Below are 25,235 nucleotides of genomic sequence, written 5' to 3'. Positions count from 1 at the left end.
TTTATAATTATTTATTCACCTCTCGAGTGGTACGGGAAATTACTTTGGGAATCTGACTAGAGTTTATAACCCCCACCAATTAACGTGTCTCATTCTTTAAGTATTAAAGAAAAGAAGGCTCTCGTTTCAGTTTCAAACGCGAGTCACCGTCCAGTTCACGCATATACTTGTCTTGTCCTTGTCACAATCGAAGAAGAACAAGAAGAAGAAGAAGAAAATAATAAATCATGGCACATGTGGAAAATTTGGACGAGTGCTCAAAAATTCTCGAGAAACTTGTTTTAAACGCGGGAGAGGTTTGATTTTCTATATAATTTAACATTAAAATTATTATTATTATTATTTTATTAAAATATAAAAATTTATGGTAGTTATAGAAAATGAAAGAATAGAGTCAAGGCTATGAAACGAAGGTGAAAATGAGATTGTTTAGAGTAATTATGAATACATTCGCATAACTTGATACAAATCGTGTTATTAGAGTGCCGTGAATAATTAATTATTCAAATAATTAATAATTCTTCAATTTAAAATGAATTTAATTAAAAAATATTTTAAAAAATATTGGTAAAATAAAATAACGAAGAAAAAAATTTTTCTTTCCATTTAGGTAATAATCGAGGCAATTGATAAAGAAAAAAATGCTGAGAGTAAAGGTATTGATTGGGATTTAGTGACCGAATATGATCGACAAGTGGAAGAAACATTAGTTCAACAATTATTGACACAATTCCCTCATCACAAGTGAGTTTAGAAAATTTTTTTTTAGATAATTTAAATTTTATTCAGAAATGGTTTCTGCGAAGGTTATATATTTTTTTTTTGCTTTTTATAAATCGATATCGATTTTTTTTTTTTTTTTTTGAAAGAATAATTTTAATTCAAGGTTCATTGGCGAGGAAACAGTGGCAAAGGAAGGACATTTGCCAGAATTAACAGACGATCCAACATGGATAATTGATCCAATTGATGGAACGACAAATTTTGTTCATCGTTTTCCGCACACGTGTATTTCAATAGCTCTGTTGATTAATAAGAGAACTGAAATTGGCGTCGTTTATAATCCTATTATCAATCAATATTTCTCAGCAAGAAGAGGCAAAGGTGCTTTTTTAAATGGAAAACAAATTAAAACATCTTCGGTGAAAGGTCTGAAAATATTAAAAATCAAATTGAAGTGTATAATTAATTAATTAATTTAATAAAAGCGACCAAAATGAAGCATCGAGACAATTTTTTTTTAGAATTATCACAAGCGTTAGTAGCAATGGAACCCTGGATAGCAAAAGACAAGGAATATTTAGTTAGTATTTACAGAAGAATGCATTCACTGATTCAAGGAACCCATGGGTATTTATTTAGTTAAATTTTTCTTTTTTTTAAAGAGAAAAAAAAATTTCTTAGCATTAGTGAAAATAAAATATTTTACAGAATAAGAACATTGGGAACCGCAGCTTTGACGTTATGTTATGTTGCAATGGGAGCAGTGGAAGCATATCACGTGGAAAGTATCGAAGCATGGGATGTTGCAGCGGGAAAATTAATTATCGAAGAAGCTGGAGGAATTATTCTCGATACGTCCGGTAATTATTTTATTTTATTAATTTTAAATAATTAAAAATTATTACCACCAACATGCAGTGAAAAAATTAATTATTGAAGAAGAATTTTAGTAAAGAGCAATTTTTTGAATTTAAATCGAATGATTAAAGTTAAAATTATTTTAATTTAACGTCCATCGATATATTATCGTTAAATTAAAATAATTTTAATTTAAAGATTCGAATAATTTAATATTTTTCGAAAATTCTTTTTATTTATTGCCCTCAGATTTTATCTAATTTTGAAAATTAAAATAATAGAATATAATTTAGTTTTTGATAATTTAAGAAAAATTAAATTTAATAATGAAAAATAATTTTTTTTTTGTTCCAATAGGAAAAGAATTAGATCTTATGGTTCCTCGAGTAATTGCAGCGTGTAATCAACAAATTGCAAATCAGCTTGTAACTCTTTTTGAAGAAGCTGATTTACGTGAGACCAATAAATATCTTTCTTAAATTCTTCTCATTTTTTTTTTCAATATATTGTGTATATTTGTAAATATTGAATAAAAATTTCTTTCTTTCTTACTAAATAAATAAATGGAAAATAATTAATAATTTTGAAAATAATTGAAATATACCTGAGGTCCCATATTTGGAGGCATTTGTTGTGGATGGGGCGGATAATTTTGTTGTGGTGGGCCCGATTGTTGTGATTGTGGCATTGAAGGTCCTCCAGGTGGTGGCGGAGGCGGCTGATAACCTTGAGTAGGACTCTGAGGATGATGTTGAGGTGGTCCCATTGGACTTCCTTGTGGATTCGAAGGCGATGGAGATTGTTGTGGTGGACCCATTGGACTCGGTGCTTGTGGAGGCGGCATCGGCGATGATTGAGGCGAGGGACTCGCCATATTATTCAAATCTAATTCCTGCTACATTAAACAAAAAAAAATTAATAATCCAAAATTTAATATTAATTTTATTAATACTGAAAGAATTTCTTGCTATTATAATTAATTATTAAACTTTTGTTCAATCTTTAACGTAGAAAAAAGGAATATAATTATTCAATCTGTATTCACTGAAACTTCTCATTTCTAAGTATTAATATCTAAATAATTATATTTCACCAATTATTTCACACTTTTTTCACTAATTAAAAACACTTTTTTTTTATTCATTATCCCGATTAGACTCCAAAAATGATATATGTATATCTATAAAGATCGCCAAACACACGCAAACACTTTTAGGGTTATGTATATATGTGATGATATTTGTGTGAGTGTATTCGTGTGAAATTCAACACTTTACACAACGCTGAAATCACTAATGACAAATAATGCAATTAAAGGGATTCCAAATAAAGTAGAAATAATAGTTTTCAATAAATAATTGCCAGTAATTAATGAAAAAGAAGAATAAATTACTTTTTACTTTGCTATGGGAAGCCTTCAATCATTGAACATGAGGCAGCAGAATAGTCAATTTTAAGGATTAAAATGAAAACCTTACCGTATTATTTTAGTGATAAACACGCCGGAGAATACACTTGTCATAAATGTTTATTATCCATGCGAATAATTTATTGTTCTTTTGTCAAATAATTAGAAAAACGAACACGTCAAACAACACCTCTAAACACACACGCTACCGGCCATTTTCTTTCTGAACACATGCGCATGCGCGCGCGACGCGTCAATTTAACCGCTAATTTTAAACTAATTACAACAATTTTACTTTTTACCTAAAGAAAACAAATAATTTATCAACTTATTATCTTATTTTTTATTATTATTGCTACGACAATAAAAACAAACAATTAAACAGTGTAAAATAATAAAAATAGTTGATTAATAAGTTTTCCGAATTCGACAAATTGGAGAAAATTGTTTTTCCTTGAAAATGGGAATATTGTAAAATATATTTATTCATTAGTAATGTAATCAATTTGTTCACCAAAATAATAAATAAATAAAACATTGATCAATACTGCCTTTTATCGTGTGTGTATGTATGTGTGTGTAAATTTGACAACAGTATTCAGATGCAAAATGGCGTCAATCACGAAATTAATTCAACTTTCAAAACAATTATCTATTAAACCAATAAATCCGAATTTTATTAATAGTGTTCGAACTGCAGGTAAATTTTTACATTCGCTATTCTTTAAATATTCGATTTATTTTACAATTTTCCAACTAAACCCTTTAATTTCTTTACTTTCCATATTTTTTTGAGGTTATGTTACGTAATTGTCCGTTTTGTTATTAAAAATTTATTTTTTAACAAAATCTATATATTTTTAATGTAAAATAATATATATTCTTTATAAATGGCAAAAATTTAAAAAAGAACTATATTTTTAATAAATGAATCCACAATTACTTTCTTTTTTTTTGTAAAATAATGAAAATTTATAAAAATTAATTTTCACTGAAAATATTTACTTATATTATATAAATATTGAAGTTTTGTCATTGAAATTAATATTTTAATTAATATTTATTTTAACAGTAAATATGAGAGATTGGATGCCAGGTGAATTTCCTAAAAATGAAGAAGAAAGACGTAAAGCAGCTAGAAAATATAATCTCCATCCGGATGAATATATACCATTTCCTGATAATGATAAATGGGGAATGAACAGAGGAGATTATCCAAATATTCCAACAATTGGTCATGCTGTAAAAGATCCATATTATCCATGGGATCTGCCAGGCGAAAGAAGAAATCACATGGAGACTGTAAGTTTCTATAGACAATAGTTAATGAATAATAAATTAATGTCTTTTTTTTTTAATTTATATAGGTTCACGAGGATTATGATTTGTTAGGTCCAGACAAAAATGACGAAATGGGAAAAAGAGAAAAATTTACTAATTTCCAGGGTGTGTGTATATTTTTCGCATATGTGGCTATATATTCTATTCTTATTTTGTTGGTAGATGATTACAAATGGTTTCCATCTGTGGTGAGTATTGTTTATAATTAAAAAAAAATATTATTTAATATTAATTAATTAATATTAATAATTATTTAATAAAATTAATAAAAAAAAATTCAATAACGAAAATTATAAATGTTTCTTTATTATTTATGAAATAAATTAAATTTCAGATGGAGAAACAATGGCCAAAAGAAGGTGTCAAGCATTATACATTTGAATCAGCTAAATAAGTAATCTAAAAATTTATTATAAATAATTTAATTACCAAAAATGAAAAATCATTTTGTTAACATTGAATAGTAGTTAAATAAATATTCTATGAAAAATATATAGAAAATAAATGTTTAATAGTTTTTTACGTGATTAAATATATTCCTTATAGTTTTTGATTTTGATTAATTAAATAATTTCGATTACTTGAATTAAGAAAAATGTGTTCTATCGGTAAATAAGAAAACTGTTATGCAGAATGTCTGAAGTGTTAGGTTACCTGTCAAACAAGATATAAACATATAAAATTCTTTACTTTTTTTTTGTCTCTCATTTCATTTTGCAACTAAATAATTGTAAATTTTTATCAAATATATTTTTATTTCTATAAATATGAGTAGTAAAAATCAATTACCGGATCTTGACAAAATATTTCGTGAAGAAGACGATGATGGATTTTTACCATCCGGAGGGTGAGATTATTATTGTTTTTATAAAAGTTGTAATATTTTAATATCATTTTTTTCTTAATAAATACTTTAAATTAATATTATATTTCATTTTCAATAAAGGATTAATGTTTAATGGGAATTTTGAACGAACATAACCTATAAGATTATTTTTCAAAACAAATTATTTTATATATATAAAAATTATTAATTCAGTTCCAGATTAGCTTCAATATTTGGTATGAATACAAATAAACCACCAAACAATATAAATACTCCTCCTCAAATTTTACCAACAACAAAACAAATTACAAATGTTGCATCAACTCAAGAATCAAAAACCGAAGTTGTTATTGCAAAAGCTGTAAACGCTTATAAATTGTAAGTCAATTTTTTGTTCTATTATTAGAAAATTCATTCAATTTTGTGATTTTACAGCTTTTATTAATTTTTGTTTTCTATAATAATTTTTAATTAAAAAATTTCCAGACAAAATGGACAATATACATCAATAGGAAAATTGGGCCTCGCTTTAGTGGGAAATGTTTCAACAAAATCTTATCAATTAATTCTCTATCGAAGTAAACAAGAACATATATCAATAGTTTCAATAACTCACGATTTTTCCTATATTGTTCAAGCAAATAATTATTCAACATATTATGATAATCGACAAGAAAATTGGTCAATACATTTTGAAACTAGCAATGAATGTATTTCATTTGCAAGAGAAATTTGCTTATCACGATATCTTTCACGTCGAGGAGAAAAAATAAATAATAATTCATTAATTTATCAAGATTTAAATGCGCCTATTGAAAAAACAATTACAGCAAAAGAGGGTGATCAAATTTCCGTAAAATATATTATTACCACAGAAATAATTCAACCATTGAAAAATAATTCAACTGCGGAATTATCAATGACAGTGGAAATTTCTACCGATGATAATTGGGAAAGAATATTATTGGGAACAATGAAAAATTTAAGACGATTATTAATTTTACCGCCTAGTAAACAGGTTATACTTTTTTTTTTTTGTTTTTTAGAGTAAATTTCACAAATTGTAAAATTATAAATAAAAATTTTTCATTAATAGATTAGTCTAGGTCCTGGTTTTCCTAAGGAAAGAGATATTGTTCTTGAAATTGAAATAATAAATATACAGAGGGAAGAGGAAATGAAAATTCCCGATACAAAATCACCAATTTCATCAAGTAAAGCTGCAATTATATCAAGAATGGCAAAAATGGGACAATCAATTCTTCCAAAAACGTCAATTTCAACGACTACCGATTCCGATGACACTGAGGTTTGTTTTTTTTTTTATTAAAATTAAAAAATTGAAAATTCAAATCGAATTTTAATTGTATCAAAATTTCAGGATGAAATAAAAAAAGATCGAACAGTACGACACAAAAAGGTGAGAAAAATGTTCACGTAAAAGAAACTAAAAAAAATTAATTTTATATGTAAACTAATTGTTTAAATGAAAATTATTATTTATCAGGGAGAATTGCCAGAGTCGAGTCCATCTAAAAAACAATTTCAATCTTCTCAAGAATTTCCAGAAACAAGTGGTAATTTTCATAAAGTTACAAGAACAAAACCACCATCGGCTTCTAATACACAACAATCATTAATTCCCGTTGTTTATACTCCACAATGGTCTCCAACTCAAATTCAGGTAACAGAAAAATTAACAAATTCAAAAATTTTACAAAACAATAAATTTTAAAATAATTTTTCCACAGCCACAATATATGACAGTTGATGGTCAAACATTTCCCATGGCTCAACAATTTGTTACACAAACAATACCCGCAACTTTGGATCCAAATTTAAATCTATTTTTGACTGAGACAAGAACACAAAATGCCGAAATTCGAATGGGAATGTCAAAAATATCCGACAATATTCAACGATTGTTAGATAAAGTAATTTCTTTTGAAATTAATAATAATTAAATAATATCTATTATTTAATTACATTAATATTGAATCATTTTAGTTTCATGTCTTGGAACTTCAAAATGCTTCGTCGCCAAACAACGATAGAACAATGGAAAATACATTAAAAATGATTCTTTCAATGAATCAGATGGAAGTGAAAAATATTTCAAATTTATCAACTAAACAAAGTTGTAATGTTGAAGAAAAAAATGATAGTTTAATAACTCAACTGCAAGAAACGATTTTAGCCAAAGAAGAAGAATTAACGACAATAAAAGGTATTTGCAATTAAATTAATAATTCCATCCGTAAAATTAATTAATTAAGACAAATTAATTTTTCTCATTTTATAAATTATTTTCAGAATTAATAAATAATGCTAATCATGAAGTAATGAAATTGAAAGAAGAGAAAAGAAATGTAGATGAAGTGAATCATGAATTAAGAGAGAAGATAACAAATTTAGAAACGAAACTCGAAAAAAAAGAACTTGAATACGAAAATTTACATTCAATTCATGAAACAATTAAAGAAAATTTTAATGATTATCAAAAGAAAAATTCTACTCTTGAGAGGGAAATTTTACAACTTCAATCTAATTGTAAATCATTAGAAATTGCTGCAAGCACAAAGCAAACAAACTCCTCTTCTGTAAGTTTTTTCCCCTTTTTTTAATTTAATAAGTGTTTAATGCAATAATAGAAAAAGTTTATAATTTAGTTTTTTTTCCCAGAAAAGTGATAAAAATAAAGAAGTTAAATTAATAATGAATAATACGTATCATACATTATTATCGAAATTTACCGAAGACAATTATTCAACTAACTTTATTAAGGAAACAATTGCTTCTACGTTAAGGGTAAGAAATATTTTTAATTTAGAAATATTTCTAATTTATATTGAATAGAAAAATTAGAATAGAACAATATTCTTTTTGTACAGGATATTACTTTAAAAGTACTAAATGATAAAATTGAAGAAGAATCGAGTAGTAAAAGGGAAATTAATAAAAAAGAAAACGAAACAGAAAGATTATCTTTGAGGGAAGATAATAATGAACAAGTGAAGGATAATCAATCTAATTTAAAATTAAATTCCGAAACGAGTTTCAATGATTTCATTCAGGTAATATAAACAAAACTCAAACTCCTACAGAGTTAATTAATAATAATAAAATAATTAATTTTGCTAATGTATTTGCCCATATTATTTATATTTTTAAAGTTTTAATTTTCATTAGCAAATATTTTAACGAATATGAAAATAATTCATTCATTTTATCTAAATTTTTTTTTAGATTGCTCCAGAATTTGATAATATACCACCACCGATTCCACCAATAGATTCAAATAATGAAACTGAATGGAGTGACAATTAATATTAATAAATTAAAAAAAATTATATGTATATTAAGTGAGAAGAAAAGTTTATAAAAAAAAACTTTACATGTGATTTGCATACTTGAAACGAACTGAACATTTTATAATTATATTCTCATAAACTTTATGAAACCAAACATAAAGATAATTTTTTATTCTAAAAAATGATATAAATTTTTTAAATTCCTTTTAAATTTTGAATTCATAACCTCAAAAATATAAAAATGTTTTACTCTCTATACGACTTATTCCACAATTTTCTAATTAAAAAGATAAATGTTTTTTTATAAACAATTAAAATAAACAATTTTAATATATAATTTTTAAATAAATTAAATTTTGATTATAAAAATGTAGAATTTTAGAAAATAGAGTAGATTGAAATTAATGATAAATAATAATAATGAAATAGTGATAAATATAGTGTATATACAAAAGAAAATAATGGTAATTTTGTTTTTATGATATAAGATACAATAATAATAACAAAAGGAATATTTGAAAATGAACGTACAGTTGCGCCGCAGATGAGTAATTTTTCTCTAGTGCGTCATTGCGTAAAACTTAAGGTAAGATGTGTTTTCTATTTCTCTATCATTTTTTGTTGTTATTTTATTATTCACATTATATTGCTTTTAAAATTTATATATTTAAACTTTGAAATCACACAAAAATTGAAAAGAAACACAACAAATTGCCCTCCATTATTTGCCCGTCTCTCGAGAAAACAGTGATTACTTCACGGGCGCAGTTTTTCAACCATCTTGGCTTCTGCCACGCCAATCAAAATTAAAACATAACCTTAAAAAAAAAAAAAAATAGAAAAATATTCTTTCGTCAAATTTTACAAAATTTAGTTAATAAATTTGCAATTTTTTTATTCTATATTTTCACAAATTGATTAGAATTGTTTTTTTTGTTTTCGTTAAGGAAATTTAAATATTTGAAATGTAATTCTAACCTAAAATGTTTTGACTTATAAAAAAACATTCTGAAAATGTTTTATTGTACCTGTTTAATTATTACGAAATGAATTTAATTTTTTAGGTATTAATATAGTAATAGTAATAAGGTTAGATAGATTTATAAAAGTTATTCAATTTGTAATTCAATATTAATATTATTAAAATTTGACAAAAACAATTTTCTAATTCAGAGAATTGAATTTTCATTTTTTGTAAAATTTGACAATTTTATCTTTTTTTTTTTTTTTAGTTAATTACTAGAATTTCCAACAATGGACAATGCTACTGATGATGAGGATATATCCTTTCGTCTTGGGGAATTATTTGAGAGTTATGAAGAACTTGAACAAAAATTGGAAAAATTTTCAAGACAAAGTCTTGTACATTATTGGAGACGAGACAGTAGAACGGTAAATGGTGCTCATATGAAAACAGCACGTCCAATAAGTGCAAGATTAAAATATTATTCTGTTAAATATGCATGTATTTATGGAGGACAAAAATTTCTTCCACGAGGAGCTGGAAGAAGACAATCTCAGTACGTTTGCAAAATTTGATTTCGTCAAAAACAAAAAATAATAATTTTTTTTTTCAGATCTATTAGAACTAATTGTCAGGCTCATATTATGCTGAGAGCTTCTAAAGATGGGACAAAATTGGAAGTAACGAGTGTAAATAATGAGCACAATCATGAAATTTCGGAGGTAAAATGAAAAAAAAAAAAAAAAAATTGATAATTTTTAAAGAAATTTAATATGTTAATATTTTACAGGAATTATTTAAAAATTTGCCACAAGAGAGAAAACTTTGCGGTGAAATAAAACAGGAGGTTCAAGATTTAATGCAACTTCATATAGATAGAAAACGTTTAAAGGAATATGTACGATTGCGAACAAATAAAATATTACGCTCAAAGGATTTATTTAATATTGCCGCTGCAAATAAACATAAAAAAGAAATTACACCCGAACGTGCTTATCAATTATTTAAAAAAATTCATGATATTGAAAATATACAAAAAAAAGAATTTATCGAATCCGAGGATGAAATGACACATACAATTAAAAGAATGAAAACCGAAAAGGATACGCCATGTTGGGCTCAAAATGTACGTATTTTTAAATATTCTTTTAAATTATAATAATATTAAAATTATTGTTAATTGAGATTTGTTTTTTTTTATTGTAGAGTTTATCGGTGGAATTAGAAACGAGTGAAGGAAATGACGTTGATGATACTTATTGTGATCCTCTAATGCAAGAAGAGTCAGTTGATGAAATAAGCAATGGAGAAAGTCAATTGGTTAGTGCCACAAGAGATACGGATATGATAAGTGTTAATGGAGAAATTGTCGGTGAATTAGTGATGGAAGACGGGGATCCTTCTGTTATAGTCGAGTCAATTGTTAATGCCGATGGTTCGGTATTTGTTGACGAGAGAGAATTCAATACCTATCCATTATCTTCCAGTGTACATGATAGTCAATCTCCAAATCGTGAAGGTAATGACAAAAAAAATTAAATTGGTAATATTTAAATAAAATTGAAATTATTTTTTTACAGTCCTGTCTCCAGAAACAATTACAACACAAATGGATGATGAGAAAATAAAGAGAATTAATCCCAGTTCATCGCCATCGTCGTCGACACATTTTGTGCAAAAAATTCTATCAAATAGATCATCACCAAATCATCCACTTCATGATTCAGAGAAAATTTGGGTTGTTAAAGAGGGTACAACATTGGATACAGAAGCCGATAGCGGAGCCGAAAGTGAAGCAAATGGTGTAAAAACAAATATAATAAATCAAGAAACAAATAATATTCGTGAAATTATGATAGCGGACGAAAGAGAACCACTTTTGATACATCAAAAATTAGCTGTTCTTAAAGCGGAAGAAGAAAAATTATTTCATGAAACTGAAATGATAAAATTGAAAAAAGAAAAATTGAGACTTGAAATCAAACTTTTACAGTCAAAAGTAATGGAAGATACTAATGATGTTTCTCATTATATTTTTGTGCCTTGAGTTAATCAAACTCTAAATGACTATAAATATAGAGTGCGCAGAAAAATTTTATTGTGTAAATTTTTGAAAATTAGACGCACAAGTGATGTATATATATAGAGGTTAATATTATTAATGAGGCTGTTTTAGAACTATTTATTATGTACAGCTAAAAACTATTTCATTTGCAGTTAATTTTCATTTTTTTCTCCATCATAAAAAAAAGAGCACTTTAATATTTTTCATCTAATAAATAGATACAAAGTGATTAAAATAAAGAATAGAATATTTCAATTTAAAGCAGAAAATTTATACGAATGTCTAAGAAAAAAAAGAAACCTCGTATTTTTAATGTTTATTTCAATTTTGTTGAAGTGAATAATTATTATATTCAATTTTATTTTTATCGAACAAATAGTTAATGTAAGTATATATATATATATATATATATAAATAGTTTATTGATAATTATATCAATAATTATGAGCTAAAATTATAATTTTAGTAAAAAAAAATTATGCAAGAAAAAAATAAATATTTTTCACATTAAAGAAAATTTCAATTTACTTTGCTAATTATTTGTATTCTTATTTTAAGATTATATTTTAGTAAATTTTAAAGATTTTTGAAATTCTTTTTTCAATTTTCGCAAAATAAATTTTTCGAAAGTCACGTGACTTGTGGCAATATAAGATATTAAATATGATACTAAAAATAAGTTAATTTTGCTGATTTTGTCATTATACAAAACGTTTAAAATTATTCAATTGTAATAGAATAAAACTAACCTAAAAAATTTGTTGTCTCCGTTGTTGTCAACAAAAATCGTGAATTTCATTTATATAAATTAAAATTTCAATCTAACTTTAATCACTTTTTCAAACTCAGTAGAAGTAGTAGCTCTCATGTTCCTTTAAAGGCCTTTGTACACCTAACAAGTTTTCTGTACCTAAAACTTGTAAGCGTTTTTTTGTTATATATATACATTTTATTATTATACATAGGTTCGATTTTGAAAAATTTCCGCCATAAATTTAAAAGCAGTGGAGGGAAATAATTCGACCAATCATATTTCTTCAATTTCTATTGTAGCTCCAATTACATAATTTGTTTTGATGACAGTGGGATTTAATCCTAATTTTTTTTTTTAAGTGTCGTTTTTAATAAGTTTTTTTCAATTAAAAAAACATGCAAGAAATGAAAGAGAAACATATTTTACATAGTGGATATTTTCATCCACTTTTGCGAAGTTGGCAATCACCAAATGTTGAAATAACAGTGAATAATTTGATGTATCCAATTTTTCTACTGTGAGTACATAACCTTAAAAAATTATTATTTGTTTAAATAATTTTATAAATATTAATTTTGTTTCTAAAAATATTTTATTTCTAATTCGCATAAACAATTTTTATTATTCAAGAAAAAAAAGAATCAATGTTTTTATTAAAAAAATATTTTTTTAAAATCATTACAGAGATGATCCTGATGCTAAGGATACAATTAATAGTATGCCGGGTGTTTTTCGTTATGGAATTAATCATTTAAAATTAACATTAGATCCATTAGTATCGAAAGGATTAAAATCTATTTTATTATTTGGTGTTGCGAACAATTTAAGGAAGGTAATTAATATTATTTTATTCCATTTCTAAAGAGTTTCAAAAAAAAATGTCGAAATATTTTTATTTAAATTATATTTTAAGGATGAAAAAGCATCTAATGCTGATAGCGTTCAAAATCCAGTAATTCAAGCATTGCCATTATTAAAAAAATGGTTTCCTAATTTAATAATTGCCTGTGATGTGTGTTTATGTCCTTACACAATGCATGGACATTGTGGAATTTTAAATGAAAATGGTAGCATTAATAATGAAGCAAGTATCAAAAGAATTGCTGAAATTGCTCTGTCATATGCGAAATGTGGTGAGTGTTAAAAAAAAAGAAATTGTTCTCAATCCTTTCTTTTTCACTCAAATAAATTTTCTTTTTTTTTCCACTAATAGGTGCTGACATTGTTGCCCCCTCGGATATGATGGATGGAAGAATAGGTCCAATTAAAAAAAGTCTAGTTAAAGCAAATTTATCAAATAAAGTCTCAGTTCTTTCATATGCTGTTAAATTTTCATCAGGATTTTATGGACCATTTAGAGATGCTGCAAATTCTGCACCTAAATTTGGTGATAGAAAATGTTATCAATTACCATCAGGAAGTAAAGGACTCGCCAAAAGGGCTGCAGTAAGAAAAATAATTGTCTTTTTTAAAAATTAACTTTATTTTTAATTAGTTTAAATTGAAATTCTATTAATTTTTAAAGGCCAGAGATGTTGATGAAGGTGCTGATTTTTTAATGGTTAAACCTGGATTAGCTTATTTGGATATTGTGAAACAAGTAAAAGACAATCATCCTGAATATCCTTTATTTATTTATCAAGTATCTGGTGAATATGCAATGCTATTACATGGAGCAAATAATGGAGCAATTAATTTGGAATCTGTACTTTTAGAAATTTTATTATCAATGAGAAGAGCTGGAGCGGATTGTATTATTACTTATTTTACACCAATGCTTCTTGATTTACTACAACCAAAAAGTAAATACTAAATGATTCGTTATCCAAGAAAATAAATTTTATAAAACAAAAAAATATTACGTTATTTTAATATTATCAATTTTAATTTATTGATATAAAATGAAGTATATATACAAATTGTAGATAAAGAGAAAAGGAATTTAAATATATTTTTTGTAAATATATGTTTTTTTTACAGGAGATAGTTTCATTTTGTTGCGAAGAATGTAGAATAATTTTCGTAGGTGGATATTTGTGCCACGTAATTTTTTTTTGTGGAGGATGATAAATGCCTGATTGAAATCCTGTGTATAAAAGAAATGAATGTAACACACCTCTCTCCTTGTCCCGTTATTTTAAAATGCAAGAAAGATTACGTGGATCAAAGAAACACGTGTGTGTGTGAGAGAAAAATTTTCAGGGCCGTGATTTTAGAAAGAGAATTTTAGTTAGTACAGAGATATAATTTTTTCTTCTTTTTTTACCAAAAATTTTAAAATTATATCCTATTTTAATCAAATTTTCAAAATAAATCATATTTTTCAATATTTAAAAAATAAGTTTTATGTAATTTTTTATTTCTTTCTAAAGTATTTTTCATGTTAAAATTTTTCCAATAAATATATTTATTGATTTTTTTAATTCTAATTTTTATCTAATTATTAAAATTTTTTAAATAGGATCTTTTTAAATTAAAAATTATAAAAGACCATCAAATTTTGCGGCTCAAGGTTATAATGTTTTTATTTTTTGTTTTTGCTAATATTTAAAAATAAAATTGAACTCTGATTATTATAAAATCTTATCAGGAGAAAATTATTAATTATCTCTGTTGTGTGTGTATATATTTTTCACAGCGAAAAGGGGGAAAAATAACCCCAATTTAAATTTCTTCTGATTACGCTCCTTTCAAAATAGTCGACCAATCTCGTGTCTTCTCGAATCTTCTTGAAAATTGATGACGTTTGTTAACGTGGGCCAATAGTGAGAAGCCAACTGTAGACACGTTCACCAATCAAAAAGAACATTTGATGTGACAAAATTTAACTTCTACCAATAATAGTGAGACACGACGAAAATTTCCCGTTAATATCCCGGTGTTCCATTCAGTCGGCAGTCAGTCATCAGTGAAGAGTTGTTTAAGAATATATCATTTAGTTGAAAAAGAGAATAATTCAGTGTTGGATACAAGATTTTTCAATAATTTTTTTTTACTGTTTGGTGAGTAATTGAATTTTTATTTAATAAAAATAGTTTTTTTTTTTTTAAATACCGGCATAATTTTCTTTTTATTAATTTGGATAAATTTTCTTGATTTCTACATTCACTTTTGTAATTTATTATAAATATATTTGTTTTTCCTTTTTTTTGCATTGTAAATTAGAATTTAATGAAAGTGTTAATTTTACAATTTTGTAATTTTATTGACCATACACGTTTTTACACTTCGACATTTGGGAGTATAGAAAGAATTTTTGGGTGTATTATGCACCATTTTAAAGATCATTGATAATTTTAGAATTTTAATTTCTAATTCCGTTTCTTTTTAATTTTACTGATATTTTTAATTATCGATTATGATGACGTGGCTTTTATATTTTTGTTTTAAACTTCATTAAACGTGAATAATTAATTTTATAATTTGTTATTTATATGGAAAATTTATTAATTTCTAGAAATTCGAAATCTGTTTTTGAAATTAACAATATGGAAATCTTTACTAGCAGATTTAATAATTATTTAAAGAATAGTAAATATTGTAACGTTTTGACATTTTTAATTTCAGGTTAGAATATAAGAAGAATTAGAAAATGAAGGGAATAGTAGCCCTTGTATTATTTGGGTTGCTGGCGTTAGCAGCATCCAAAGAAGAGAAAAAGGAGAAAGAAGAAATTGGAACTGTTATTGGAATTGATTTAGGAACAACTTACTCTTGGTAAGATTTTTCTATTTTTTCTTTTTTTTTTATGCTTCCTAAGAAATGATTTTCGTTTATTTTCTGTTGGAGGTTAATTTTTCAATATTCGACTTTTTTTTACATATTTTGATAACTGAATATAAGAAAAGTATTTGGATTTTTAATTTTTATTTAGAATTTTAAATGTAATTTAAGTTACATTTCTTTATAAATAATAATAAATGTAATTTTCCAGTGTTGGTGTTTATAAAAATGGACGAGTTGAAATAATTGCAAACGATCAAGGAAATCGTATTACACCATCTTATGTGGCATTCACAGCAGACGGTGAACGTCTCATTGGTGATGCTGCAAAAAATCAATTGACGACAAATCCTGAGAATACTGTTTTCGATGCAAAACGTCTTATTGGTCGTGATTGGTCGGACAGTACTGTTCAACAAGATATGAAATTATTCCCATTTAAAGTTGTGAATAAAAATAGTAAACCACACATTCAAGTTGATACACAACAAGGCGAAAAAGTATTTGCACCAGAGGAAATATCAGCTATGGTACTTGGTAAAATGAAAGAAACCGCTGAAGCTTATTTGGGCAAAAAAGTCACTCATGCCGTTGTTACTGTTCCCGCTTATTTCAATGACGCTCAACGACAGGTAAGAAATAAAATCTATAAAAAAATATTAAAAATTGTTAATAAGATATCTAAATGAATTTTTTTTTTTCCTCTAGGCAACGAAAGACGCTGGTACTATTTCCGGTTTGAATGTGATGAGAATTATTAACGAGCCAACGGCAGCTGCTATTGCTTATGGATTAGATAAAAAAGACGGTGAGAAAAATGTTTTGGTCTTCGATTTGGGCGGTGGTACATTCGACGTGAGTCTCTTGACAATTGACAATGGTGTCTTTGAAGTTGTTGCCACAAATGGTGACACACATTTGGGTGGTGAAGATTTTGATCAAAGAGTTATGGATCATTTTATTAAATTGTATAAGAAAAAGAAGGGCAAGGACATTCGTAAGGACAATCGTGCTGTGCAAAAATTACGTCGTGAAGTCGAGAAAGCAAAGAGAGCACTCAGCGCCAGTCATCAGGTAAATTAATAAAAAAATATTTAATGTATTTTTCTTTTTTGTCCCTTGAAACGAAAACTAAAATTTTGTTTTCTATAGGTGAGAATTGAAATTGAATCATTCTACGATGGTGAAGATTTTTCGGAAACACTCACAAGAGCCAAATTTGAGGAATTGAATTTGGATTTATTTAGAAGTACATTAAAACCGGTGCAAAAAGTTTTGGAAGACGCTGATATGAGTAAAAAAGATGTACATGAAATTGTTCTCGTTGGTGGATCAACTAGAATTCCAAAAGTTCAACAATTCGTCAAGGATTTCTTCGGTGGCAAAGAACCATCGCGTGGTATTAATCCCGATGAAGCCGTTGCCTATGGAGCTGCCGTTCAAGCTGGTGTTTTATCCGGTGAACAAGACACTGACGCAATTGTTCTTCTTGACGTTAATCCACTTACCATGGGTATTGAAACCGTTGGTGGTGTCATGACAAAACTCATCCCAAGGTAAAAATACTCTCTTTTTCTCCATTTTTTAACATTTTTTTTTTTTTTTAACTAAATTTTTATTGTCTTCTTTTGCAGAAACACCGTTATCCCGACGAAAAAATCTCAAATCTTCTCAACAGCATCGGATAATCAACACACAGTGACAATTCAAGTTTATGAAGGTGAACGACCAATGACAAAGGACAATCATCTTCTTGGTAAATTCGATCTTACTGGAATACCACCCGCACAACGTGGAATACCACAAATTGAAGTGACATTTGAAATTGATGCCAATGGTATTTTACAAGTATCTGCCGAAGATAAGGGAACGGGTAATCGTGAAAAAATTGTCATTACAAATGATCAAAATCGTTTGACACCTGACGATATTGAAAGAATGATTAAGGAAGCTGAGAAATTCTCTGAGGAGGATAAAAAACAAAAGGAACGCGTTGAAGCGCGCAATGATCTTGAATCGTATGCATATTCGTTAAAAAATCAACTTGCCGATAAAGAGAAACTTGGTTCAAAAATAAGTGACACTGATAAGGCAAAATTAGAAGAGGTTATTGATGAGAAAATTAAATGGTTAGAAGAAAATCAAGATACAGATCCAGAAGAATATAAAACACAAAAGAAAGAACTCACTGATATTGCACAGCCAATTATTGCGAAATTATATCAAGGTGCAGGTGGTGCACCACCACCACCAACAGGTGGTGAGGAAGATGATCTCAAGGATGAATTATAATCATACGCTGATAACGAACTTTGATTCGTGACGCACGTCTAGACTGAAATCCCACTTCCCTTATAGGCAAATGCTTTAGAGAGATTAATACTTTTTTTTAATATCGTGTTTTGTGTGTCGCGCTCATAACTATTTTTTTATTTTTAATGAGCGCTTGACCGACGCGTTAAACGATTAAATATTCTCGCGTCACAAATAATCCCGTTATTTTACGGCTGTGATGATCTGTATTACTCTGTATTGTATTTGCTGTACAAGGAAATGTTTGATTAAAAAAAAAAGAATCACTGCTCGTAATATAAAGTTCGCAGAGAGCCTCAAAGTCTTCGGAACATAGCGAGGATAAAAAAAAAAAAAAAAAAAAGAAACTCCTTTCATATAAGACTCCACCAATATCGTTAATTTATTTTTTTGTTTTGTATGTTCTTTACGTGTAATTCAATATATATATATATAAGCAGTTTTATTTGTGAGAATGTGTCTTGTATGAAGAGTATATAATAGAAGCGAATTGGTTTTCAATACATCGATGAAAAAGAAACGCTTCACCTTTTTTTAAATGAATTTTTTCGTACTATGTACAAAATGAATGAATGAGTCATGTATCAGTATCATATATACATATATGAGAATAAACAAATTTTTTCATTAGATCAGAAGTTTATTCCCTCCTTTATTTTTTTTTTTTGGCAAAAATAAATTAACGCGCAAATATATAAATGTCCAAGAGAGCAGTGCAAAACGAAAGCAATGAGATTAAAATGCATTAAAAATATTTAATATACTCGAGGTTTATGTAGAAAAAAAAATATAATAATCTTGTATATTTATACTATTCATGAAAAAATCTAGCAAAAGCTTTTTAATATCAAACTGCTTTCGTTTTTAAATTTCTTCCTTTTAGCAGAAATTCATGTATAGTGATTTAAGGCCGCGTGTACATAATGTCTTTTTGGAGTTTGTAACTTCTTTAAAAAAGAAAAAAAAAGAAATAAATAAATGATTATAATTGCAAAAATATTTTTAGAGATTTTTACTCCTGACACTTAAAATAAAAATAGAATTTAAAAAAAAAAAATTACTAACCTTATATAAATCAATAATAATTAATATTTACCCTTTATTTATATTAAGTAAATACTAAAAATAGTTTTGAAAACACTAAATTTAAATTTATTATTATTAAAATTTCATTCATATTACTTTTATATTTCAATATAAAAAAGATATTAATAAAACAGTTATTAAATTTGAAAAAAAAATGACAGTTATAAATTTTGTAGGTTATTTAGTAAATGACATTACCGTTTTGTTATGGTGACATCTGTTAAATTCCATTTGAAACATCAGTTCCTGGCGGTGCCATCAAAATGACATTTTTTTTGACAAGTTTTTTATTATCGTTGTCGTCGGGATGACCGGCAAAATGGATGATATATCTCATTTGCCAGATACTGTTTTAGAATTGATATTTTCATTTTTAAATCTTCCATCATTGAGAAATTGTTCATTAGTGTGTAAAAATTGGTGTAGAATACTTTGTGATGAGAATAATGACATTTGGCGATTACATTGTATACGTGAATTGGGCCAGGAAGTATTAAGTTCAGGATTATTATCATCTGTACCTACTTATAAATCAAAATTAAGAGCATTTCGTCATGCATGGAATCCAAATGATTGTTCAAGAAATATTTTCATTAAATCAAATGGATTTACATTGCATAGGTGAGTATTTTTCTCTCTTCATTACTTTGCGCAAAAACTCATATTTCTCATTGAAAATTATGCTTGATTTATATATTAACAAGTAGAATTAATTGTTATTTATTAGTTTTGATTTCTAATTAGAATGTTTAATAGTTTTTTTTTCTAATTGTGATGGAGTTTTTTGACATTTGAGGTTATGTTGTCTTATTGATTATTTTCGTTTTCATTACAATTCTAAACAAAATGTTATTTCTTTAATTTTACCACCGAAATTAATTTTATTCTTTATAAGGTCTTATATTTCTTTCTCTATTAATTAAATAAGAGTATAAATAATTTTGTTTTAAAATTATTATTTATTTTAATTTGTTTTTCTTTTCGTTTTGTAGAAATCCCGTGGCACAAAGTACAGATGCAGGAAGAGGTAAAATAGGTTTTCGACATGGAAGACATGCATGGGAAGTAATTTGGGAAGGACCATTGGGAACAGTTGCAGTTATTGGAATAGCAACAAAAGAGGCATCTCTTTTATGTCACGGTTATGTTTCACTTCTTGGCTCCGATGAGCATTCATGGGGTTGGAATATTGTTGACAATCATCTTTTACATAATGGTGATGCATTAGGAAATTATCCTTCACTCAACAATGCTCCCAAGTATCAGGTAAAATTCACAAAAAAAAAAAAATTACAATTTTTTTTTTGTATTAAAGAAGATAAACAAATAATTTTTATCTACAGATCGGCGAGAGAATTAGAGTAATTTTAGATTGTGAGGATAATACATTGTCCTTTGAGAGAAATTATGAATTTTTAGGCGTAGCATTCAGAGGTAAAAAAAAAAATTAGAAAAAAGATATTTTTAATTTTTTTCGGGGTAAATAATTTAATTTAAATTGTAAAATTTTTCCAGGACTTCCAGATAAAAAATTATACCCTTCAATTTCGGCTGTTTATGGAAATACAGAAGTTTCAATGGTATATTTAGGTCCTCCTCTGGATGGGTAACATTTTTGAATTTAAATTCAAATTTTTAAATGGTTCATTATTCAAAAAAAAAAGTGATTCCCGAAGTTTTTTTTTTAGAAAAACAAGATTCCAAAGTCACTTTAATTGAATTTGAAAGTGTGATTGACTTTTTGTAAATAGACTGAGACATATTTAGTTTACAATCCACAATAGGGTATTATTATTATTATTCGTGTAAATTAAAGATGTCTATCTTAAGGCATGATAACTTAATGAAAACGATATTCAAAGATGTAGAGTAAGAAAATTCTTACTTGACGTAAATAAGTTGAATTATTCTTCTGCAAATGAGATTTTATATATCTCTCGTTGTTTTTCATATTTTTTAAAATTAAGTTCTTCCTATCTCTTATTGAGAAAAACTTTTTTTTTAATTTTGGAGTAGTGTTTATATATAGGACAAATTGTACGTTACAATTTGACACGATTTTTTTGTTTTTATAAGATATTACCTTATAAAAAGAAAAAAGAAAGAAAATTCGAACATTAATATAACATTTTAATGTACATACATTTTTCCGATAATGTAATAATTGTATTTCTCTCATGTAGAATTCAGCGATTTAATTTTTCTAAAAGAAAAGAAGAGAAAAAAACAAACTTTTGTACAGAACAATGTACATAGTGATATTTCTAAAAAATAAAGCTTGTTTCATAAAATGGGATTATTTCTCTATCTAAAAATCCTTGATATTTTTTTTTTTTTTTTTTTGAAATTAAATAAAAAAGAAACAAACGGGTAAATAAAAGAAATATTTTAAATATTATTCATTTATTCGTTCTCAATTTCTAGTATATATAATATATGATTTAATGATTGCGTTTAATAACAATTTGAAACATTTAAAATAAATTTCACATGTGTAATTTATACATAAATATACATATATCTTAAAACTAAAATACATTTTTTGTTAAACAATTAAAATCTGAGAATTCATGATAATTTCAATTAAATTCGAAACAATATCACATGACTTGGCTTTTTCTTTGCTCTCAAAGCGAAAAAAATAGCTACTATTACAAAAAAAAAAAAAAAGATAAATAATCGGTAACATTATATGTATATTAATTATATATATAAATATAATACGTATACATATACATATAGAGATAAAGAGAGAAATAGAGACAGCGAGTGAGTATGAAATATTGATTATTCTTGACACTTGGTTTTTTTTTTCATTTTTTCTTTGTATGGAAGATTTCTTTATATTACTATATTAAGTTTAGAAACTGGCAAGATAAAATCAATACATAAATGTGGAGTAAATTAAAAAAGAAATTTGCAATTTAAAATAATTTTTTTTTGTTTGTTTTAAACATGCAAATTAGAATAATTATTTTATTAATAACTTATCGTTGTTCCCTGAAATTACTTGATTCTAATATATAAACTTTCGGACGAGAAAATAATCCTTTTTTTTATATACGTATATATAACTAGGAGTTTGAAAAAATAATGTTTTTCAAGGTACATTTTTTCTGTTTCCAGAAACTCAATTTCTCGGAAAGATGATATATATATATATTTTTTTTTGTTTTTAATATTAATTGCATCTAATTTAATCTTAGATCTATAAGATTAATTTTTTATATTCTCATTTTAAAAAAGGTTCTTTGTGTATACTGGCTTTTTTTTACATCAATTTACCATTTAATTTTCAATTATTTACAACAATATTGACTAGCTAAAATATTGAACAAAAAAGCAAGAAATGTAGATGTTTTTTTTTTGGAATTACTGTTAAAGAGATTCACTTTTTTTCCACGAAGATACATTTAAAAAAATACTTTTTTTATATAATAGCAATGAACTAGCGAATTCTAATCATCATGGTTTTGTGTTGTGATTTATAGACTTAAAAATCACAGAAGATTGAAAATTGATATATATATATATATATATATATATATATATATATATATATATATAAGAGTTATATGCAATTATATTATAAATTCCTTTTTGTGAATTTGAAAATTTAATCACTATGAGTGCGTCCATTAATGTCGCTATCACTCGTTAATTGAGATTCACTTTTTGTAAAATCCTCCTCTTTTCGCGTCATTGGATAATCGAGTGTTGGTTTCACTTTTGTCACTGGGAATTTAGTTAAAAGAAAGTTTGCAAATAGGCAAAATATTTTGCCTAAAATTGGACACAATAGAGCTTGATGTGTTGTTGCCCAAAGACGATAATATTGACCTTCAAATGGATCTAAAACTGCTGGACACAGCATATGATTTAAATTTACTTGCACTGGCTGAAAATAATATTTAAATAAAAAATTCGATTATTTTAAAAAAAAAAGAAATTATAATTTTTTCAAACTATTTAAAATAAATATTACCAAAGCAGCCGGTTGAAGAATCCAAAAATGATAAACAAGATTGAGACCATAACTGAATATTGGCCAACTCATATCAGTGAGAGGTTCAACATTATAAACTCCTAAAAATATAAATAAATAAATTTAAATTACTAATAGAAATATATTATTTTTTATTTTAAAAATTACCTCCTAGCCTTAATAAATAATAAGGAATCACAATCATTAATCCATGTTGTATGTAATAACACGCTTTATCAGCAAATATCTGAAACAAAGGACATTTTAGATATATTAAATTTCATTAAACATTGATTAAAAAAAATAACTCACATATCGAGATTCAGTCTCTGGGAATAAGAATGCTAATAAAGGCCCATTTAGATAATAAATTTGTACCCTAAATACAGCCGTTACAATTGGACTTGGTGGCGCTGCTAATAAATATATCTGTAAAATTTAATAATTTGATTTTAAAAAAAATAGTAAAAATAAATTAAAAAATAATTCTATAAAAAATTTGTCTCTTACCTGAACCAATGTGTGCATATGACATGGATTCATAAAATAAATAAATGTTCGACTAGTCAATTTAAATCCTATTTCCATTCCCAATACAAGGGACATGACAAATAATAAAATATGTTTACCAGTTCTATCTTGATTAACATAAGGTATTCGTTTAGGTAATTTCATACGTTTCAAACCCCATGATAGGCAAAATATTATAAATAACGATACAAAAAATGTTTCAATTATTTTTCTCTTCGTACTCAAATAATTGGCGCATTCTGGCCCTTGATTTCGTGGTATTGAACTGTTTACACCTTCGTATGTCCATTGCAACATATCTGCAACTTTTATATTAAAAATAATTTCTAAATTCCAAGAATTTGTTTATTTTTTTTTTTTATTACAAAATTAAATTAATAACTTTCAAAAAAAAGGAACTATTTTTATGCAAATAGTACTTACTTCACTGTGCTTTTAATATAAATTTTTTCTGCTAATATTTAATTATTTTGTATAAGACACGTTTCTTTCTACTGAACAATAAACTGGATCGATTATATTTCAAAGCACACGAATAATTTGTTTTTTTTTTCTTGTGTGTAATCGTATTCTTGCGTTGGAAGAAAAAAAAAATTCTATCTGAAAGGTAAATCAAATTGATAAGGTATAAAGTCTCCCTCAAAGTATACTAATAAAGTTACGTAATGAATTTATAAACAAAATTATTATTTATCCAACACAATGAAAACTGCCTTTTATTAAATAAAAATTGTGCATAAAAATTACATATACACTCACTTTTTTAATATATCTAAAAGACGACAATAATCACTTATTGACAGTTTAGGTTATAATAAAAACAAACGTCTATTATCAATATTTTACCTTTGTTAAAGAAAAATTGTTTACGATGAAAAGCAATATTTCTTTTAATAAACTTTATTTTCACTTTATATTCACTTTCTACGTCATTGAAAGAGATTTAATTTTAATTACAGAATTTTTTATTTAATTTTTCAATAATAATCACAATAAATCGTTCGATGGAAACAGCAGATTAGTTCTTCAAACTGACACTTGATACATTTGGCGCTTTTGTTCCTGATAAACAGGAGTGTATAGAGAAAAAATAATTTCCCATGTGATATAGATTTAAAAATTTTAAAAAACATAATTAATTTATTACAATAGTAAAAAATTGTTTAAAAAAATTGATTGAATTTGTTTCTAGAAGATTTGCTAAATGTCCAAATTCTGTTTCTTTGTAATTGCAAAAAAATTGAGGGGAAAATAATATCCCGGTTTTCCTAATTAGTATGTACATCACTGGTGATTCCCGGATTCATGATTTTATATAACCTCAAAAAAAAAAAATAAATAACAATC

General features: G+C 26.1%; 8 protein-coding genes across 25 annotated transcripts in view; 6 read left to right on the top strand and 2 right to left on the bottom strand.

The window, feature by feature from the left end:
• Positions 1 to 12,400, bottom strand: part of LOC127285154 (ATP-dependent helicase brm) — a 34,433-nt gene extending 22,033 nt beyond the window's left edge. For 2 of the 7 annotated variants that reach the window (XM_051310994.1, XM_051310999.1), the window contains exons 1-2: positions 3,060 to 3,230; positions 2,186 to 2,476 (exon numbers count right to left, since the gene is read on the bottom strand). In XM_051310994.1, coding sequence (XP_051166951.1) covers positions 2,186 to 2,455 — 270 coding nt within the window. In that variant the 5' untranslated portion in view covers positions 2,456 to 2,476; positions 3,060 to 3,230. Of the gene's footprint in view, positions 1 to 2,185; positions 2,477 to 3,059; positions 3,232 to 8,998; positions 9,147 to 12,245 lie in introns of those variants that run through there. The other 5 variants (XM_051310998.1, XM_051310996.1, XM_051310997.1 and 2 more) reach the window with 5 other exon arrangements.
• LOC127285162 (uncharacterized) lies at positions 114 to 2,162 on the top strand. The gene is made up of 6 exons (XM_051311015.1): positions 114 to 296; positions 611 to 744; positions 887 to 1,149; positions 1,245 to 1,350; positions 1,432 to 1,583; positions 1,939 to 2,162. The coding sequence occupies exons 1-6, from the start codon at positions 228 to 230 to the stop codon at positions 2,058 to 2,060; spliced, it is 846 nt and encodes a 281-aa protein (XP_051166972.1). The 5' UTR covers positions 114 to 227; the 3' UTR covers positions 2,061 to 2,162.
• On the top strand, positions 3,522 to 4,835 carry LOC127285164 (NADH dehydrogenase [ubiquinone] 1 beta subcomplex subunit 8, mitochondrial). Its single transcript, XM_051311018.1, has 4 exons — positions 3,522 to 3,689; positions 4,062 to 4,291; positions 4,357 to 4,518; positions 4,665 to 4,835. Exons 1-4 carry the CDS (start codon positions 3,557 to 3,559, stop codon positions 4,722 to 4,724), a joined length of 585 nt encoding a protein of 194 aa, XP_051166975.1. The 5' UTR covers positions 3,522 to 3,556; the 3' UTR covers positions 4,725 to 4,835.
• On the top strand, positions 4,950 to 8,557 carry LOC127285156 (FK506-binding protein 15). The gene is made up of 12 exons (XM_051311001.1): positions 4,950 to 5,177; positions 5,370 to 5,534; positions 5,643 to 6,174; positions 6,253 to 6,465; positions 6,538 to 6,576; positions 6,664 to 6,840; positions 6,908 to 7,090; positions 7,164 to 7,383; positions 7,470 to 7,756; positions 7,839 to 7,964; positions 8,048 to 8,230; positions 8,403 to 8,557. The coding sequence occupies exons 1-12, from the start codon at positions 5,098 to 5,100 to the stop codon at positions 8,481 to 8,483; spliced, it is 2,286 nt and encodes a 761-aa protein (XP_051166958.1). The 5' UTR covers positions 4,950 to 5,097; the 3' UTR covers positions 8,484 to 8,557.
• On the top strand, positions 8,915 to 11,751 carry LOC127285158 (uncharacterized). 8 transcript variants are annotated; one of them, XM_051311009.1, is made up of 6 exons: positions 8,915 to 9,053; positions 9,700 to 9,859; positions 10,045 to 10,153; positions 10,222 to 10,557; positions 10,638 to 10,950; positions 11,012 to 11,751. In XM_051311009.1, exons 2-6 carry the CDS (start codon positions 9,729 to 9,731, stop codon positions 11,476 to 11,478), a joined length of 1,356 nt encoding a protein of 451 aa, XP_051166966.1. In that variant the 5' UTR covers positions 8,915 to 9,053; positions 9,700 to 9,728; the 3' UTR covers positions 11,479 to 11,751. The 8 variants fall into 8 exon arrangements, with proteins under 8 accessions (XP_051166966.1, XP_051166962.1, XP_051166967.1 ...); XM_051311005.1 differs by having other exon boundaries at positions 9,700 to 9,987; XM_051311010.1 differs by lacking the exon at positions 8,915 to 9,053 and adding an exon at positions 9,248 to 9,340.
• Positions 12,401 to 12,543: 143 nt separating the features above from the next.
• On the top strand, positions 12,544 to 18,916 carry LOC127285157 (endoplasmic reticulum chaperone BiP). 3 transcript variants are annotated; one of them, XM_051311003.1, is made up of 10 exons: positions 12,572 to 12,767; positions 12,935 to 13,082; positions 13,164 to 13,383; positions 13,464 to 13,696; positions 13,776 to 14,011; positions 15,887 to 15,967; positions 16,185 to 16,605; positions 16,682 to 17,047; positions 17,126 to 17,529; positions 17,608 to 18,916. In XM_051311003.1, the coding sequence occupies exons 1-10, from the start codon at positions 12,646 to 12,648 to the stop codon at positions 18,263 to 18,265; spliced, it is 2,889 nt and encodes a 962-aa protein (XP_051166960.1). In that variant the 5' UTR covers positions 12,572 to 12,645; the 3' UTR covers positions 18,266 to 18,916. The 3 variants fall into 3 exon arrangements, 2 of the variants coding, with proteins under 2 accessions (XP_051166960.1, XP_051166959.1); XR_007843568.1 differs by lacking the exons at positions 15,887 to 15,967; positions 16,185 to 16,605; positions 16,682 to 17,047; positions 17,126 to 17,529; positions 17,608 to 18,916 and adding exons at positions 14,231 to 14,479; positions 14,889 to 15,257 and having other exon boundaries at positions 12,544 to 12,767; positions 13,776 to 14,052; XM_051311002.1 differs by lacking the exons at positions 12,572 to 12,767; positions 12,935 to 13,082; positions 13,164 to 13,383; positions 13,464 to 13,696; positions 13,776 to 14,011 and adding an exon at positions 15,086 to 15,252 and having other exon boundaries at positions 15,818 to 15,967.
• A 712-nt stretch (positions 18,917 to 19,628) lies between these two features.
• On the top strand, positions 19,629 to 21,656 carry LOC127285153 (F-box/SPRY domain-containing protein 1). Its single transcript, XM_051310993.1, has 4 exons — positions 19,629 to 19,993; positions 20,365 to 20,638; positions 20,716 to 20,806; positions 20,888 to 21,656. The coding sequence occupies exons 1-4, from the start codon at positions 19,680 to 19,682 to the stop codon at positions 20,980 to 20,982; spliced, it is 774 nt and encodes a 257-aa protein (XP_051166950.1). The 5' UTR covers positions 19,629 to 19,679; the 3' UTR covers positions 20,983 to 21,656.
• Positions 21,657 to 21,758: 102 nt separating this feature from the next.
• Positions 21,759 to 25,120, bottom strand: LOC127285146 (transmembrane protein 164). 3 transcript variants are annotated; one of them, XM_051310985.1, is made up of 7 exons: positions 24,735 to 25,120; positions 24,312 to 24,488; positions 23,868 to 24,187; positions 23,670 to 23,786; positions 23,526 to 23,604; positions 23,358 to 23,458; positions 21,759 to 23,270 (listed from the first exon to the last, which is right to left on the bottom strand). In XM_051310985.1, exons 3-7 carry the CDS (start codon positions 24,183 to 24,185, stop codon positions 22,989 to 22,991), a joined length of 897 nt encoding a protein of 298 aa, XP_051166942.1. In that variant the 5' UTR covers positions 24,186 to 24,187; positions 24,312 to 24,488; positions 24,735 to 25,120; the 3' UTR covers positions 21,759 to 22,988. The 3 variants fall into 3 exon arrangements, with proteins under 3 accessions (XP_051166942.1, XP_051166941.1, XP_051166940.1); XM_051310984.1 differs by having other exon boundaries at positions 23,868 to 24,193; positions 24,648 to 25,113; XM_051310983.1 differs by having other exon boundaries at positions 23,868 to 24,193; positions 24,735 to 25,113.
• Positions 25,121 to 25,235: the final 115 nt, after the last annotated feature.

Source organism: Leptopilina boulardi, unplaced genomic scaffold (assembly GCF_019393585.1).
Source record: "Leptopilina boulardi isolate dan_hultmark-lab unplaced genomic scaffold, ZJU_Lbou_2.1 LbouV2_330, whole genome shotgun sequence".
NCBI lineage: Eukaryota > Metazoa > Arthropoda > Insecta > Hymenoptera > Figitidae > Leptopilina > Leptopilina boulardi.
This window is presented reverse-complemented; position numbering and strand designations above follow the sequence as displayed.